Below are 16664 nucleotides of genomic sequence, written 5' to 3'. Positions count from 1 at the left end.
GGCTCACACACTCCCCTTGCTTTCACTGTTCTGAAATAGCATCTGGACCGAAGGCCCATGAATATTTCACAACGATAATTCTGTGACCTGGACAGCCTGCTGCTGATTTACCAGCATCCTCCCTCCCCTTCTGCCCAGGACCCAGCAGCCCCTCCTCCATCAGAGCTCTCCCCTGGCTGGCTGGCTCCTCAGTCCCGCCCATTAGCCTGGAAAAGCCAGACTGACACAGGCCCCTGTTGAGACCCCAGCCCCTGGGCCCTGCTGCTTCTTGACTAGCTGGTTGCTGTCATTATCCCCATACCCACCCACACCCTTCCCCAAAGTCTACCTGCCTCAGGCCTTGGCTGTTAACGCCTTCTGTTTCGGCCTCCTTCTCACCATCCTTCTGACTTGCCTGGGAAAAGTCACAGAATCTCAGCATCTCAGCATCCCTCCTCCGTGAACCCTGGCATCCAGGTCCCCTCTCTTTCCCTTCCCACCTCCCAAGTTGGATTCCTAACCCTAAATTTAAACCATCAAACCTCTCCCCAACTGCTTCTGCCTGACGAGACTCACCCCTAACCTCCATCCTAGGTCCTTCTCAGCCCAGGCTCCCCCGACCCTCACCCCGGCCTCTCCTCCACACACTGGAAAGATGCAGCTTCTGATCATACTTCAAGCCAGCAAGGCACCCCAACACGGGAGAGTCTTGTCTCTCTGGTCACCCCAGCCCCTTGCTCGCTCCTCTAACCTGAAGAACTGTTTCTCTGATGCGGTCCATCGCTGATTCTACTTCACAGGAGCCAGGGGCAAGAGACCGTCTGTCCACAAGGTTGTGGGTCCAGGGGTGCCGCAAGTGGGAGCTGAAATCCAGCCTTGGGCTCTGCTTGCTGAGCCTTTGCTCTGGTGTTGGGCCGGGCTCCCCTGAGGAAGAGCTGCCTTTTCCTGATTTGCTCAAAGCCGAGTTTGGGCTGGCTGTGACCACGGATGGCAATGGGACTCCTCCCTGCAGGGGAAGGTGGGAGCTGGGAGGGAGTCAGCTGCAGGTCTCGCCCTGGCTTAGCTCCTGGGGTGCCAGACAACTCAGGGTCGGCTGTAGCCGCCTCTCCTGGGCAAATGAGGAGCTGAGGTGCTCTCCTTGGAGCTGCTATGGACACCTGTCTTGGCCCGTCACATCCCTCTTCCTCAGGCTGCACCTCTTGTCCCAGGGCGAGCAAGAAGCTCTTCAATGGCGTGATCGAGTCCCCTTTGTCTAGCCCTCCTGGCCCTGAAATCCGGGTGGTTCTAAGCCCTCCTCCCATTTCTGAGGTCCTGAGCCAACAAACCTTACAGAAAAAGATAAAATAATAGAATTTTTTAATAAATCTTTTTTCCCAAACAACTTCTGTTGATCTTCACCACACAGGGGCCATGGTGGAGAGGCAAGTTCTCTCCAGGCACCTTAAAAAGTGTCCAGGGTAGACTTAGGAGAAAAGTATTCCTCCAGTGTCGGGAGGCTGAGGGGGGTGAAGAGAAGCAGGGGCCGAGGGGCAGCCTGGCCCTCTGCAGGGCTTCTCGGTGGGGCTCCCTTCCCCAAGCTTCCGAAGGCTCTGCTGGTGGAAGATGCTTTGCAGACAAAAGCTCCTTTCGAGTCCGCCGTGCGCACTGGGAGAAGGGGTCAGCGCCTGCCTGGTATGCCCCACCCCAGCCTTGGGATGGGAACGAGTTAATGGCCAGAGTTGGGGAGAATCGGGCTGAGCCACCAGACACAGCCTCTTGGGGTTGCCTTAAGCCAGCATCCCAGGTGGCCTGGTCCTAGGGGAGAGAGGAGCAGGGAGTGGAAAGAGAGGCAGCAAGGCCGGGGGGGCGGGGATTGGGCCAGAGCTGCAGCTGAGGGCTGGGGCTGGGGGCCACCCCAGCCTCTGCAGTTTCAGCACCGCAGTCAGAGGTGGTGGGGCGCCAAGAGCAGGACACAAAGCAGAGGGGTGGGGAGCCCGGCCGAGAGCGCGGGGCCGCGGGAGTCCGGGGGCACCTGGCAGGCTGCGCCCGGGCACGTCTGCTCCCCTCGCTGGTCCTCGCCCCCGTAACCCCCCCAGTAGTCGTCCTCGGTGGGTGAGTCCCCGCCCGGGCGCCCCCGCGGGTCTTCGGCAGGCAGGTCTCGGTAGAGGGTGGAGGGGTCGGCGGGGGGCGCGCCAGCCTCCGCCACCCCGTACAGGTGGTTGGAAGAACTGTTGCCGCGGGCGCGGCTGCCGGGCCGCGTGGGCGCCGCGGGCGGGCAGGATTGGAAGTCGGCCTCGCGGAGCTCGCGCAGGTCCCGGCCCTGGCGCTCCGGCGGGGTGGCGCAGGTCACGTCGGAGCTGGACACGCGAGCGCGCTGGAACCAGGCCCAGAGCGGCCGCGCGCGGCAGTCGCACGCCCAGGGGTTGGCGTTGAGCCGCAGGAACTCGAGCGCCGGCAGGTCGGCCAGCGCCTCGCCGGGCAGGGAGGCCAGGCTGTTGTTGAACAGGTAGAGGATGGTGAGGCGGCTGAGGCCGCGGAAGGCGGCGCGGTGCACGCCCTGCAGCCGGTTCCCGTGGAGCAGCAGCCGGTCCAGGCCGCCCAGGCCGCGGAACACGTGCTCCGTCAGCAGCCGCAGGCGGTTCCCGTGCAGGAAGAGGTGGCTCAAGTTAGCCAGGTCCGCGAACAGGTCATCCTGTGGGTTAGGGGTGGAGAAGAAGACAGTGGTCCTGAGACAGGTGGAGATTTCTCCCCGGGCCTGGAGGAGGGGAAGGAAGGGGAGCGCCCTGGGAAAGAATTTGACCTTTCCTTTCGGAGTCCCGGGTTTGAATCCCGACTCCTCTAAGCGAGATAGAGGTTAACGTGGGAAAAGTGCTATAGTCGAGGCCGGTGGTTCTGAAACTTTTGGGTGCATCAGAATCCCTGTGGATCCCGAAACGCTGCCCCCAGAGTTTGTGATTTAGCCCGTGCGGCCTGGCCTGAGAATCTGCCCGTCTCCACAAGTTCCCAGGGGGCGCTCACTCTGCAGGTCGGAAGATCACCCTGGGCGAATAAGCTCTGGTTAGGCATCCAGACTGGGGAGCCGGATTTCCTGACTTCAAATCCCGGGTCTGTCATTACCTCACTGTGCTACCTTGGGCGAGCCCCAGCATCTCTGTGCCTCAGTTTCTTCATCTGTATGATGTGGAGGTTAAATCGAGCGGCAATGTATTAACGCGCTTAGAACGAGGCTTCCCCGTGGAAGGCGTTCTACGAGTTGGCCGTTACTGTGAACTTGGCCACGCCAGTAATCTCTCTAAGCCTGTGGCCTCATCTGTAAAGAGGGGTTGAAGGTACCTCCTCACGGCTTTGTTCTGAGGATTAAAGAGGATCCACGGAAAGCTCAGACGGCGAGGTGCTGGGCACGGGGCCTGGCACAGCGGCATCCGGTCCTTGACGAAGCCCACAGGCTCAGAAGTCGTGGGCCCTGGCGCCAACCCAGCTTGCGCTCTTCCCAGCTGGGGGGCTCTGGGCGACTTATTTAGCCTCACAGAGCCGCTGTTTCCTCAGTGTGTGTAACTGGGAGAACAGCCCCCTGCCCCCGCCCCGCCCCAACCAGAGAGTTGGATGACATCATGCTGTAAGGGCACAGCACCTGGTGGGCACAGGGACCACCAACAAGAACTGATGGTCACTGTGACAATAGGGGCTCAAATAACTAATGTTCCTTTCCTGATAACAGAGGAGCTCTTGGGGGTCCAGAAGGTCTGCCAAGAGGCCAAGGTATTAAGGGGACCATGTGTCAGCCTGCCCCTCCCCACCGGCAGCAGGAGAGGGGAAGGGAGGCTGCTGCCCGGTGTCCTGCATCACTGCCCCCCTTTAGAGGGGCTGCCTCGCTTGTGCTTGTCCGGGCTGGAGGTGCCCCAGCAGGCCATGTTCCTGTTGGGAGGATCTTGGACTGTGGTTCAGAATGAATGCGGGTGTGGGTGTGGGGAGTGGATATCCTCCATGGGTGGGAGGCGGGAAGGGGCCGGGGCTGGATTCTGCATTTTAACCAGCTCACTAAGGTATCGGTGATGATCAGCTCCAGGGTCCACCAGCCCAGCCTGCTTTTTACAGGGAAGAGCACTGACACCCAAGGAGATGGAAGGCTTGCCAGAGCAGGGACCAGGGCCCCGGGACTGAGGTCCTCCCCCAGTGATGCAGGACATTACTGTGGCCGGCAGATCCAGGAGGCCTGGCTCTCAGGGACACGGCATCCTCCATGCGCAAGCCAGTGCACCCTGGGGGGCCTGTTTCTGGGCTGTGGCTCTCCCACCCTTCCCTGTCTGGGGAGATGATTCCCCCCGCCCTCCCCAGGAGCCTGGTCACAGGCTCTCAGGTGGGGGGAGGGCACTGACTCCCAGCCCACACCCACAGCCTCCACCTTCCTGTGCTCCTGCGTGTTCTCGCCCCCTCCCATCTGGCTTCCGCCCTCTCCGCTACAGGAACTGAGCTTGCCAAGAACCCTCCTCTTGGCCACACTGAGATCCGTCCCCCTCAACCTTCTCGGCTGCCTCTGACACTAGCGTTCTTCACCCCCTGTGCCACCGCCCATGCTCAGGTCAGGCCTCCAGCGGGCTCCCTGAACCTCTGTGGCCTTGGGCTGGCCCAGCAGGGAGTGGGCTCTGAGTCCCTTCCACTCAAACACCTAGTTAGGGAGTGTCAGTAAGAGCGGGACACGCCCAGAGATACCTGGTCAGAGGATCAATGTATGTGTGTGGGAGGTGGGCAGAGGGAGCACGGGTAATGGACCTTTGGGACTTGGGGAGGTTAGGAAGGGATGACCAAAGGTCAGGGCCCCTAGGGAGTTCAGGCGCCTTTGGCCCACAGTTCCAATTTCTAGGCTACAAAGTTCCTTGACTCCAACCACCTCTCTTTCCCTTTTTTCCATTTGTACACGCCCTGCCCCTTCCATCTCTGAGCCTCAGCCAGGGGGTCCATTTCCCCTCCCCCCCCATCCAAGCTGTTGCCAAATCCCGCTGCAGCTCTCAAATCCGGTCCTCCTCTCTCCATCGTTAAAACCGTTCTCTGTGCATTAATAAGCTCTTGACTTTCACAGCCCTCCCCCTCCCCCACCGCCCTCCCTATCGCCCCCCCCACCCTGGGCTGAGAGCGGCTGCTAAAGTCATCTTCCATTTCCAAAACCACATTTCCCTCACCTCCCCCAGCCAGTTCACAGCTCTCTGCATCCATATGGAATCTCAGCGCAGCATCCCTGCCCCCCTTCTCTGGACAGCATCCTGTTCTTAACCTTGCCTCCTTCCAGCCTCCCAAGCTCCAGTCTTTGGCACTAGCGGCTGAGCTGTGTGACCTTGGGCAGCTCTAGGTACCTCTCTGAGTCTCGGCCTTTTTATCTGTGAAACAAGGGACTTGAGATAGATGATCATTAAGATCCATCCTCATCTGATATTAATGAGTGAGCGAGTCCTGGACAGCACCTCATTCATTCAGCAAAGCTCTATTGAGTGTCTACGCTGTGCCAGGCACCCCCCCTCCTCGTGCTCACCAGTGTACGTCTGGTGTCATTGTCTGGGCAAGCAGCTGAGCTTCAACTGTGAGCCAAGCTCAGTGCTGTGCACGGGCCACGTAGTAACCTGCACAACCCTGTGAAGCAGGTAGTGTTATTATCCCCCTGCACCTTTTGAGATCAGAAAAGGGGGATTCAGAGAAGGCAAGCGACATGCCTGGGATTCAACAGCTATCAGGTAGTGGAATGCAGATGTGAACTCTGTAGACAGGGCTCTGAAGAGCTGAACTCGAGTCAGACCTGGGCCAGTTCTAGGCTGTGCCCTTTACTAACTGGGTGACCTTGGACCAGCACCTCGACTTCACTGAGTCCCAGCGTCCTTCACTATGAAATGGGGAAATGATGCTCGCTCTGCCCACACATGGTGCTGAGCCCTTTTCCAGTAGCCTCTCCTTTAATCCTCACCAGAAACCCCTGAGGTACAGGTACTTCCCCCCTGTTGCAGATGGGTCCATTCAGGATTAAAGTGGTGAAGCAATTTGCTCAAAGCCACACAGCAAGTCGGAGGTGGGGCTGGCATTCAAAGCCAGATTTGCCTGAGTACACAGGCTGCTCTTATACACCATGTAGGCTGCTGTGATGATTAAGAGAATGGATGTCCTTATCATCTGGCTCCATTCAAGTGGGAACTACGCTCCAGGAGTGCAGGGACACTATTGTTGCTCACTCCTGAATCTCTGGTGCCCAGAACGCCGCCCGCCATGTAGTAGGTGCTCAACACACATCACTGATGAATGAACCCGCCTGGCACAGTAGCTGGCATGCAGAAGACAGTCTTTGAGAACCTCTAAGCCAACCCATTTCCACGTCCACCTTCCTCATCTTTAAAAGCTGTGGTCCTCTCGCCTCCTCCAAAGCTCGCCTCTTGCGGCAGGCTTTATCTTGGGCCACACCTGCATTATCTTGGCCCACATTTCCTCAGTCTGTGGCCTTTCCCAGCCTAGTTCCTCCCGGCATTTCACAGGCAGGGCTGTCTCTTGCTTTCTCCTCTATAGAGGACCAGTTATGAAGATGCCTCTTTCCCATGGTGCCTGTACCATTCATGCCAGGGATGTGCAAAACAAACACTTCCCGTCTCGGGAGATCCCAGTGTCCACTCAAAATCCCCTTTGTCCGGGTCTTTCCCAGGACCTGTCCCCGGGTCCTGGCCTGAGAGTCAATGGAGGGTCAGGTTCTAAAGACACGATTTATTCAGCACTGGACTATGTGCCGTATATACACTAACTCACTTACTCTTTACAGCCGTTCTTTGTGGAAGGCGTTCTTTTTATTATATCCACTTTAAAAATAAGGAAACTGAGGTCCAGAGAGGAGAGGCATCATGCCTAAAGTTAAACACATCAGAAAGTAGTAGAGCAGGGATTCAAACTCAGGCCCTCTGACCCCAGATTTCTCGTTGTGAACAGCCGATAAATATGGAGAAGGAGGCCAGGGTTTCCGTGGTCGTACCCGAGTGTGGCCCTGTGCTAAAGCTCTCATGATCGCCACTTTACAGATGAGGAAATGGCGACTGAAGGAGGGTTAGTAATCTCTCCAAAGTCATAGGAGCTAGGATCTGAACCTACATCCGGTAGACTCCAAAACAAGTGCCTTCAAAAATGAGTCCACGCTGCCGTACTTCAGGCTACCCCCCGCAACACCTTCACCCAGACAGACCCTAGTGGAGAGCTGTACATGATGGAAGTGGCCTGATAAGTGGTCAGCCCATGTAGGCTCAAGCATCCCCAGTTCTGCCTGGCTGGCCGGCCTCAGGAACTTCATTCCACGTCCCTACTGCCCCTCCCTGTCCCTGAGGCCAGGCTGTTGGGAGGTGAAGCATGCTGGTGAGAACGCGCGTGAGCCCCAATCACACAGGCAATGGTTTAAGGGACTTTGTGTGTAGAGGCCTTATATCTGCAAAGTCTTGGGACCTGGGCCTCAGCTTCCTCACCTGTGAGGAGGTGCAAACATCTCCCAAAAGGGCTGTAAAAATGAGATGAGGTGGCTGAGCACGCTTTGGCAACTGTGAGGTGCTAGGCCCGTTGCGGATGGAGAGAAAAGAGAGGTGTGTTCAGGGGCCCACCCGTGGCCTCAGTGTCATGCTTGAAGTTGACTCACATCTCCAGGATGAGGTCCAAGATGGGCCATTTCTCCAAGATCAATGTTCAATGAGGCTTGCCACTCTTTTAAAATAGTATTTTAACAAGCATTTATATAGTGCTTATCATGTGCCAAACACTATTCTAAGCGCTTTACAAATTATTCATGCACTTAGATTCATGAAATCCATAGGACATGGGTGCTGGTGCTCCCTCCATTTTACAGATAGAAACACTGAGGCCCAGAGGGATTTAAAAATGTCGCACACTTGCAAAGTGCAGAGTTGATACCCATAAAGTCTTTCGCACAGCACCCCATGCATAGCATGTCTGCTAAATGATAGTGGGTGCCATTATCATTGTTGATGCAATCATCATAACCACAGCAGCCCTGGCTGGTGTGGCTCAGTGGATTGAGCGACAGCCTGAGAACCAAAGGGTCACTGGTTCAATTCCCAGTCAGGGCACATGCCTGGGTTTCGGGCCAGGTCACCAGTAAGGGGTACGTGAGAGGCAACCACACACTGATGTTTCTCTCCTTCACTTTCTCCCTTCCTCTCCTTCTCTAAAAATAAGCAAGTAAACTCTTAAAAAAATAACCACAACATATTTTTTCCAATGTGCTACATAGAGCAGTCTTCCCCCCTCACCCTGACTCACGGCTTTGCTTTCACGGTTTCAGTTACCCACGGTCAACCACGGTCCAAAAATACGAAATAGAAAATTCCAGAAATAAATGATTCCATAATTTTAAATTGCGCGCTGTTCTAATCAGCATGGCGAAACGTCTCCTCCGCCCGCCCGGAGGTGAGTCAGCCGCTGGTCCAGTATCTCCTCACCGCCTCGGTTTCCTGCCTGCGGCTCACTCGGCAGCCGCCACGCTCGTCAGAGCAAGGACGGCGGTACCGTCGAGCTTGTGTGCCAGTCACCCTTTCTTTACTTAATTACGCCCCCAAAGCCACTCACGTCACTTTTGTTACAGCGTCACTATTATGACTGTTCTATTGTTAGTTATTGTTGCTAATCTTTTCTTGTGCCTATTTTATAAATTAACTTTATCATAGGTGCGTATGTAGAGGCACAAACATAGTACGTATAAGGTTCGGTATCTCTTGCAGAAAAGTGGGGGTGGGCGGGGGGGGTGGCTACTGTATTTTTCTGTCTCTCCCCCCCCACCTAGAATGCTACCTCTGTGAAGGCAGGGAAGAGTTGTCTGCTTTGTTAAATGCTGTGTTCTCAGCCCCTCGCACATAGTGGGTGCACAATACCTGGCTAAATTATTATTGCTTCTGTTATTATCTTTATCAGCATCCACCTGACCTGACTTTTAAGTCAGCACACTGGTGTGCCCTGGCTGGTGTAGCTCAGTGAATTGAGCGTGGACTGTGAACCAAAGTGTCGCAGGTTCGATTCCCAGTCAGGGTACATGCCTGGGTTGCAGGCCATGGCCCCCAGCAACCGCACATTGATGTTTCTCTCTCTCTTTCTCCCTCCACTCCCTCTCTGAAAATAAATAAATAAAATCTTAAAAAAAATCAGCACACTGGTGACCAGTTAGGCACCAGGCTGGGTGGGTGGAGGACCTGCCTTCCAGGTCTGCCTGGGGAGAAGGGAGACGCGGGAGATTCTTGCCCCGTCCAGCCAGGGGCCCTGGCGCCAGGGAGGGCTTTCTCCCGGAGCGGTTTGGAGGGCGTGTTATTACTTCCTGGGGAAATAGAATGGGAGGATTTGACTGTCAAACAGTCAGCTTAACAACAACAATAAACAATATTTAGATCAATAATAATAACAATAAATAGCAATTACTGTTATTCCTTCCGTGTTCAGAGCATCCATCTTTCGGCTACCTAACGGCTCTTTACCCTTTTTTCCCCTTCTTCCCTTTCAGCGAGAGAGACGGCAGGCTCAGCGATGGGAATCTAGACCGGGTGGTAGAGTTTCCCCTGGTCCCATTACCCAGTGTGTTGCCGGGAGGTGGAACCTTCTATGGGACGCCTAGGCGGTGGGAAGGGCTGGGGGTGGGGAGAAAGGCAGCCGTGAAGACCTTCAGGCCTGGTGCCTGGGGAGAGGCAGCCCCCACCCAAGGCAAACAAGGGGGAAAGGAGAGATCACAGAAAGAGATGCATCACCCAGACAGACGTGGGGGTGCGTGTGGAGTGGGCGTGTGAAGGAAGACAGACAGAAGACGCAGAAGACAGATGGGGGAGGCCGGTTAGTGAGAGAGGCAGAGGGGGCAGAGGGGGACACACGGGGTGGGGGTGGTTAGAAGAGTCAGAGAGTTGGGGGGCAGCGAGGGAACCAAACAGTTTAGACAGACAGACCGACCAACGTGCAGAACGACATGCAGAATAGCCCCCGGAGTAAGTGAGAGGGACACACTTAAAAAAGGAGCAGACATGGGGAGAGATGCAGAGATGCTGAGGCAGGAAGGGTGTCCTGGGGGAGAGGAGGGACACACACAGGGACAGAGGAGCAGAGGGGGAAACAGGGGTGGCGTGTGCGTGTGTGGGCGCGCGCGCCTGCGCCCTGCGCGCGCTGGGTGGGGCGCCTCACCTGGAGGTGGAGCAGGCTGTTTTCCTGGAGGTAGAGGTACTGCAGGCTGACCAGGCCGCGGAAGATGTTGCCGGGCAGGCTGCTGAGCTGGCAGCGGTACAGGTGCAGCGACTGCAGCCGCTCTAGGCCTTGGAAGGTGTCGGGCTCCAGAGAGCGCAGGTGCCGGTTGTCACCGAGGTCCAGCTCCTCCAAGGCCTGCAGGTGGCGGAAGGTGCCCGGGTAGATGGTGGAGAGGTTGTTGGAGAAGAGCCACAGGGTGAGCAGGTTGGGCCCGAAGGTGCCCGGCCGCAGCGTGCGGATGAGGTTGTTCTGGAGGAAGAGTCGCTGGGTGCTGGGCGGCAGGGACAGCGGCACGGAGGAGAAGTTGTTGGCCTGGCAGCTCACGGTGGGCGGGGACGCGTAGCAGGTACAGAGCATGGGGCAGCTGGGGGCCGCTGGGGGCAGGGCCAGGAGCATCAGCAGGAGGCAGGCCGAGGCGGGACCTGCAGGGAGAGGGGGGCAGGCCTTTCTGGGCAGGCTGTGAAGGCAGGAGTGCCTGCTAGGGGCCAGCCCACCCACCCCTAATGGCAAGAAGCCTGCCGCTGACAGGTGGGAGGGTTCTGGGAGCAAGTAACCTAGTTGCCAGGGGACCTGGCCACTCCCACTTTTTGAGACCCCTGGCATATCAAAAAAATAAAGAAACGAAGAAACGCCGAAAGGACCCTTCAGAAAGCACAGCGCTCTGTTGAGAGTTGTTTCCTGAGTGGTCGTCTTTTCCATCCTCGTTTCCATGGTGGTGGGTCGGACCAGCTACCTGTCAGGCTTCTTAACCTCAGTGTTGAGAGTCAGGCCGACCGCTCTTTGTTGTGGGGCACAGTCCTGTGTGGTGCCCTATTTAGGGTGTTTAGCAGCCTCCCTGTCCTCTACCCACTAGATGCCAGTAACACCTTCCCCCTGATTGTGACAACCAAAATGCCTCCAGACATTACCAAATGTCCCCTGCCGAGCAAAGTCGCCCCCACTGGAGACTGGCTGGGACTAAATTGTGAGACTCTTGTTGTGAGTCTCAGGCTGGTGTAAAAGGGCCCCCTGGCTGCCCTGGGGGGGGGGGCTGGACTTCCTGCAGCTCTCACCTGGGAAGAACCTGAGTCTCTTCCTGCGGGAAGGGCCTCAGGGACCAGGGGTGATGGGTCTATGACTGGGGGGCCCCAGCCTCCTGCAACAGAAGCAGCGGGAGGTTCAGAAAGAATGCGGCTTCCTTGGCCTGCCTGTGCAGAATCAGAATTTCTGGGTGAGAGCCAGGGAATCTACATTTCACACCCCAGGCTCTTTTCATTTAAAGTCACTTACATTTTTTTTTTTTCAAAATAACTTTTGAAGGTTGGATATGGTCCACCCTTCTTAAGATGCAGATGGAGAAGCAGGTCGAGGGGGGCTCCAAAGCCTGGGGACTGGCGGGGTGTGTCTGAGCCCCAGCGTTCAGTGCGGGGCCTGCCTGGGGAGCTCAGCCACTTCCCGCCCTCACCGTAGCTGGTGAAGGTCTGGGCCGGAACTGGCTTGACCTCTGCTCTTTGTCATGACTTCCACCCGACTCCTGGGATTTTCTGCTGGGAGGTTTGCCTGGGGAGAAGGGGAGCCAGCACCCCCAAAGCTGGAAAGTCACTCCCTGGGCACACCTCCAGTGAGCACCTTCTGCTGCAGGCAGTGTGCTAGGCCTCCCAAGGCTGAGGGGAGGACCACGGGGCCTTGGACCAAAAGCCCTCCTCTCCATCTCTGGGCCTCTCTGGGGCGCAGAGGCCCTGGGGCCGACTGGTGCCCGGTGCCCCCTAAGTGCTGTGTGTGAATGCCTGTGTCTGAGCCGCAGGGTTCGCGTGGCCCCCATAGGCCCCCGGTGCGGTGTGGACATCACGGAGGCTCCGGTGAGCCTCCTCTCATGGGGGAACACGCAGGCGAAGGTGCGGGACCCCATGCCCGATGTGTGTGGTGCTCCCGCTGCTCCTCACTTTGGGGCCCCACCCACCTTGCGCATCCTCGCCCCTCCCCGTGGCCACCGTGCAGGGCGCGCGTGTGAGAGCGTGTGCGAGCGTGTGCTGGCTGTCCTCGCGCGCGCGCGCGTGTGTGTGTGTGAGAGTGCCAGCCCCCTGCGTGTGTAGGCTGGGTGTGATGTAATACTCAGTGACACAGCGCTGCTGTGCCATTCGTTCACACCGCCTCCGCGTTTCTCGGCCCTTCTCACCCCTCCCCCGTGCGGCGTTTCACGATTACTTTCTCCTCCTGAGTTTTTCAGAGCCACGTGGGATGGAGGAGCATGTCTCTCACCCCTCATCCGAACCTGGCAGGGGCGGGGTGCGGGAGCAGGTGGGGAACCTTGGGTGGGTCTTTCAGCCGGGGCTGAGGTTTGGGGCTCAGAACAGGAGATTACAAAGCCGGAAAGATTTTTCCAGGTTCATCTGGTTCAAATTCTTATTCAACTGAGGTCCCAATCAATCGGGGTTCAGAGAGGGCAAGCGACTTGCTCAAGGTCACACAGCAAAGTGGTTGGCAGGGTAAGAACCAGAGGGCAGTCTCCTGATGCCTGGCCAGGGCACTTCCCTTCCTGGCAGAGTCACCTTCTGAGCTCGTTTCCCCAAGGACCTGACACCAGAGAAAGCCAAATCCTTCTCTGGTCCCTCAATCCCACCCCTTACCCACAAACTCCCAAGAATGGGAGCCCCGAAGGCCGAAGGCTGCCAGTCCTGGGGAGGAGGGGAGCTCTTCCCCCAGCCTCTAGGGCTGACTGGTAGCCCAGAGCCAGGGAAGGATGTGCAATCCCAGAGCACCTCAGCGTCAGGGGGCCCCTTCCCGGTTTCCAGGGTCTCTTCCTCCCTGGAGGCTGCTCAGTCAGTCCCTCAGCAGGGCCTGCCTCCCGCTACTCACAACTGGCCTCCTACCTGCCCCCGTGAGGGGCTCCTCTCTTCTTTCCCTGCACCCCTCCCTCTTGTCCCCCGTATTTCCCCCATCCTGGCCCACCTCCCCAAGCCTGAGACCTGTTCCTGGCAGGCTCTCTGAGGAGGGGCCCTGAGCACGGGCCCCTCCATGACAGCTGCTGCGTAGCAGTGACTCTGTTGCCATTTCTGGCCCTCGCAGCCATGCAAAGCAGCTGTAACCCAAGGAGCCTCATCCATAATTCAGGCTGCAGCTCTCACTGGAGGCTAGGAGGAGGGGAAGGTGGGGGGCACGGGGTTTCTCTGCCCCCAGGCCTGGCTGGATGCTCCCTGGATGCTGAGGCAGTGGGGGCTGGTGAGCCATGCCTCTCTCTCCCTCCTCCACCCTCGCCCTCCGGTCTGGTCCCTGCCCAGCGTGTGCCCTTTTCCCTCTCCCCACAGTCCCCTCCTTCCTACCCTCTGCTTCTCACGGCTCTTCCTCTTCCCTGTCACGCCTTCCCTCCTGGCCTGTGTCCTCCTCTCTCTCCAGGACCACAGTCCCACTTCCGGCCCTCCTTTTGTGAATCCCGGGCAAAGACGGGCCAGCCGGACGCACAGGGGGTCAGAGCTGGAAGGGGGCACCTCGGACACCACCAGAGCAAACCCCTTATTTCCCAGGTCACACGCCCGAAGGCTGAAGAGAAGGCTCAGTTTCTGAGTGAGCAGCCCGGGGTCTCCTGAGCGGAATCTCTGACAGGCTGCCTCCTGTACCTTTCACGAAGGCTTCACGCCATCTCCCTGCTCCTCTACGGGCCAGACCGGGCTGGGCCGGGTGGAGGAAGGCCCTTTCTAACAGTGTCCCCGCCCTCTCCACTCACCCCATCCCTTCCCTTCCCTCGTTTCCTTTTTTCCTAAAGTTAGCAAGTAATGGCGAGAGTTGCAGGAGAGTGTAGAGCCAGGATGGGCAGAAAGCATCTGTTACTAAGCACCTACTGTGTGCCGGGCACTGGATCTGTACATGTCTTTATGTGCATAGCATGCAACACGACCCCGTGAGGCCAATCTTACAGCCCCCAGTTTGCGGGAAAGGGGCAGGAGGCTCAGAGACATGAAATGAGTGGCCTCAGGTCATGCAGCGAGTACAGGAGGGACCCAGAATGGACACGCACGTGTCCAAAGGGATTTCCGGCCTTTCTTCGGGAGATTTCACATCATCTAAGGAAAGCACCCCTGAGTGCAAGAGACACTGCCCCTCCAGTTAAAGGGAGGGAAGGAGTTGTGCTCAGGTGCGCAGGGCTGGGCCAGCCATGACCCTGGGTCTGTTTGGCTGTCCAGGGTCAAGGCAGAGAAGGAACCCAGGCTCTCTCTGCAACTTTCCTCTCCTGGGTTCCAGGTTGGGGCTACTCTAGGGGGACGCTATTGGGAGTCAAGGAGAGATGACCAGTGTCCAGGAGATATGGCCAGAACTGACCAGGGGAGGGATGGACAGAGGCCAGAACATGGTATCGATCCCGGAAGGCTGAGGTGCCCAGAGCCAAAAGTATCCATTCATTGAGGGGCCACTGTCAAGGACTCTGGGCCGTCACCCTGGAGCACCAAGCTCAGAAACAAAGTCCTCACCCCCGGAGCCACCCTGCGGTGCCGAGGCCCCCGTGAAGGGGCACCCTTGGACAGGAGCCTGATGGACCCCGAGACTAGAGGGCCGGAGCCAGGGTGCCAACCCCCAGCGCACAGTGGCCTCAGGAAAGGTGCTCCCTGGAGTCAAGGTCTTTGACTCTGAAGGATGGTCGAAGGTCCCGGGTGAGAAGCAACAGCTCCACACCCCAAAGGCTGGGGGCCCGAGGGTGCAGGGCCCGAGGGGGTGGCGGCGAAGCCAGTGACGCAGGGGCCTGGGGAGGCACTGGCGCGGCGATGGAGGTTTAGACTGCTGCAAGCGGCTTCTCACTCTGCCAGAATGTGACACCCCAAAATAAGCAGCCACCGCGGCAGCAGCGGCCACCGCGGGGCTGCAGGATCCGACGTGAGGCCCTCAGATATAAATGGCAGCCAGGAAGCCCACCCTGGGAGGCTGCCACTCCGTTAAAATGTCCTCCCTGTTCTTCCTCACAGCCACCCCTCGAAGCCCTGAGCCCTGAGCCCCGGCTCTGCCCCACCGACCACTCCCTGAAAGAAGAGACGAGACCGGCAGGCGCTTTGGGAAGGGAGGGCTTCCCACGTGGAAGTGGTTACCAGAAGCGTCTTTGTCTCGTCTCTGGCAACTTTCCCCACCCCCACCCCATCCCTCCCCTCCATCCCTTTCTCTTCCTCCTCCCCCTCCTTCCTTCCCAGCCCGCACCCCCACCCCGGCCTCAACTCCTAGCCCCTCTTCCATCTGCGGTTCCCTGTCCCCAGCCCCAGAGCTCATCCTTGAACCTCTCCCCCGCTCCCGAGACTCCGTCTCTACCCCCCTCCGCATCCTCAGGTTTCTGATCTTCCCACTCCCCTCGCCTTCCAGGTCCAGAGGGCCCCAGGCTCTTTCCCACGGCGCCCACCCCCAGATTCTGGGTGCTCGTCTCGGGTCTTCCCTTCACGCCTCCCTTCCTCTGGTGTCCTTTCCGCTTCCCTCTTCCTGGCCCTAACCTGGGTCCCACTTCCCTCGGCGCTTTTCCCGTCTAACCTTTATTCCTCCTACTCCTCCCCGTCTCCCTCCTCCCCTACGGACTTTCTCGAGTCGATAACGGCCCCCTCCCCCGCCCCGCGCCCGCCCCCGGTCTCCGGCCCGCACCCTTGGCTGTCACTCAATCCTTGGAACTATCCCCTCTCCAGCGCCCTCCATCTGTCCTATGGGCGGGGGGAGGCACTTGGGTTTCCCTCGGCACCCCCACCCTCACAGACTGCCCCCTACCCACATCCCTTGTCCTCTCAGGTGACTGGAAAGTGCTGAGGCACGGGGCACGAGAAGTTGCTGAGTCGGCGCTTCCCCAGCCGGCCGGAGTCCTCAGCGTCCCCGGGAGCAGGTGGAGCTGGGACAGCGGAACCTGAGCCTCCCTCCCCCGCGCAGGCCCGGCCCGCCTGGCCCCTGCGTCCCCCTACGGTCACGAGCTCCCCGCACAGCCGGGCAGTCTCCGAGTCGGGCGCGCTCCTCCAGCCGGCAGCCCCTGGGTGCGGGGGCGGGGCCCCGGGATTAAGCCTTTTTCCTCCTCGCCAGGCTACCCCCCACCTTCCGCAACTGCCCCACCCTCGAGCCCTGAGGGCGGGGGTGCCCCGCTCCCCTCCCCCGGTTGGCCTCCGCTCTGCAGCGGGCTGGGGTCCCTACCTTGCAGCAAGCACCTGAGCCCGGGCAGCATCTTGTCTCGACGCTCGGGGGAGGGGGCGGCGGTGGGGGGCGCTCCCACTCGCTCCCTGAGCCCGCCACACGGACGGCGGGGACTCCGCGGGGCTCCGGGAGGGCCCGGCAGACCCCGGGCGGCGAGGCCAGGCCGCAGCACTCTACCCTGCGCCCCCCGGGCTGCGGGCCTCGGGAGGAGCCATCGGCCCCGACGGGGCGGGGCGGGGCGCGGCTGGGCGGGGAGGGCTGGAGCTGGCCGTCGACGACGCCGGCCGCCGGCGCCCCCCAGCAGCGCAGGCGGCGTGCGAGCCGGCCGGTCCTCGGGTCCGCGCGCCCCGGCT

General features: G+C 59.0%; 1 protein-coding gene across 2 annotated transcripts; it reads right to left on the bottom strand.

The window, feature by feature from the left end:
• Positions 1 to 1831: 1831 nt before the first annotated feature.
• Positions 1832 to 16437, bottom strand: RTN4RL2 (reticulon 4 receptor like 2). Of its 2 annotated transcripts, none has more exons than XM_045858345.1 (3): positions 16312 to 16437; positions 10135 to 10616; positions 1832 to 2650 (listed from the first exon to the last, which is right to left on the bottom strand). In XM_045858345.1, the coding sequence occupies exons 1-3, from the start codon at positions 16340 to 16342 to the stop codon at positions 1901 to 1903; spliced, it is 1263 nt and encodes a 420-aa protein (XP_045714301.1). In that variant the 5' UTR covers positions 16343 to 16437; the 3' UTR covers positions 1832 to 1900. The 2 variants fall into 2 exon arrangements, with proteins under 2 accessions (XP_045714301.1, XP_045714302.1); XM_045858346.1 differs by lacking the exon at positions 16312 to 16437 and adding an exon at positions 11464 to 11542.
• Positions 16438 to 16664: the final 227 nt, after the last annotated feature.

The sequence above is a fragment of the Phyllostomus hastatus genome, unplaced genomic scaffold, assembly GCF_019186645.2.
Source record: "Phyllostomus hastatus isolate PE091 unplaced genomic scaffold, TTU_PhHast_1.1 phas_scaffold_177, whole genome shotgun sequence".
NCBI classification, from domain to species: Eukaryota; Metazoa; Chordata; class Mammalia; order Chiroptera; family Phyllostomidae; genus Phyllostomus; species Phyllostomus hastatus.
The sequence above is the reverse complement of the archived record's forward strand: the minus strand, read 5'-3'. Positions and strand labels throughout refer to the sequence as shown.

Coding starts and splice junctions, on each gene's coding strand:
- RTN4RL2 (XM_045858345.1), bottom strand. CDS start 16,342: ATGCTGCCCGGGCTCAGGTGCTTGCTGCAAG. Junction 10,617..16,311: donor GCTCAGGTGCTTGCTGCAAG/GTAGGGACCCCA, acceptor CTCTCCCTGCAG/GTCCCGCCTCGGCCTGCCTC. Junction 2,651..10,134: donor ACAGCCTGCTCCACCTCCAG/GTGAGGCGCCCC, acceptor CCTAACCCACAG/GATGACCTGTTCGCGGACCT.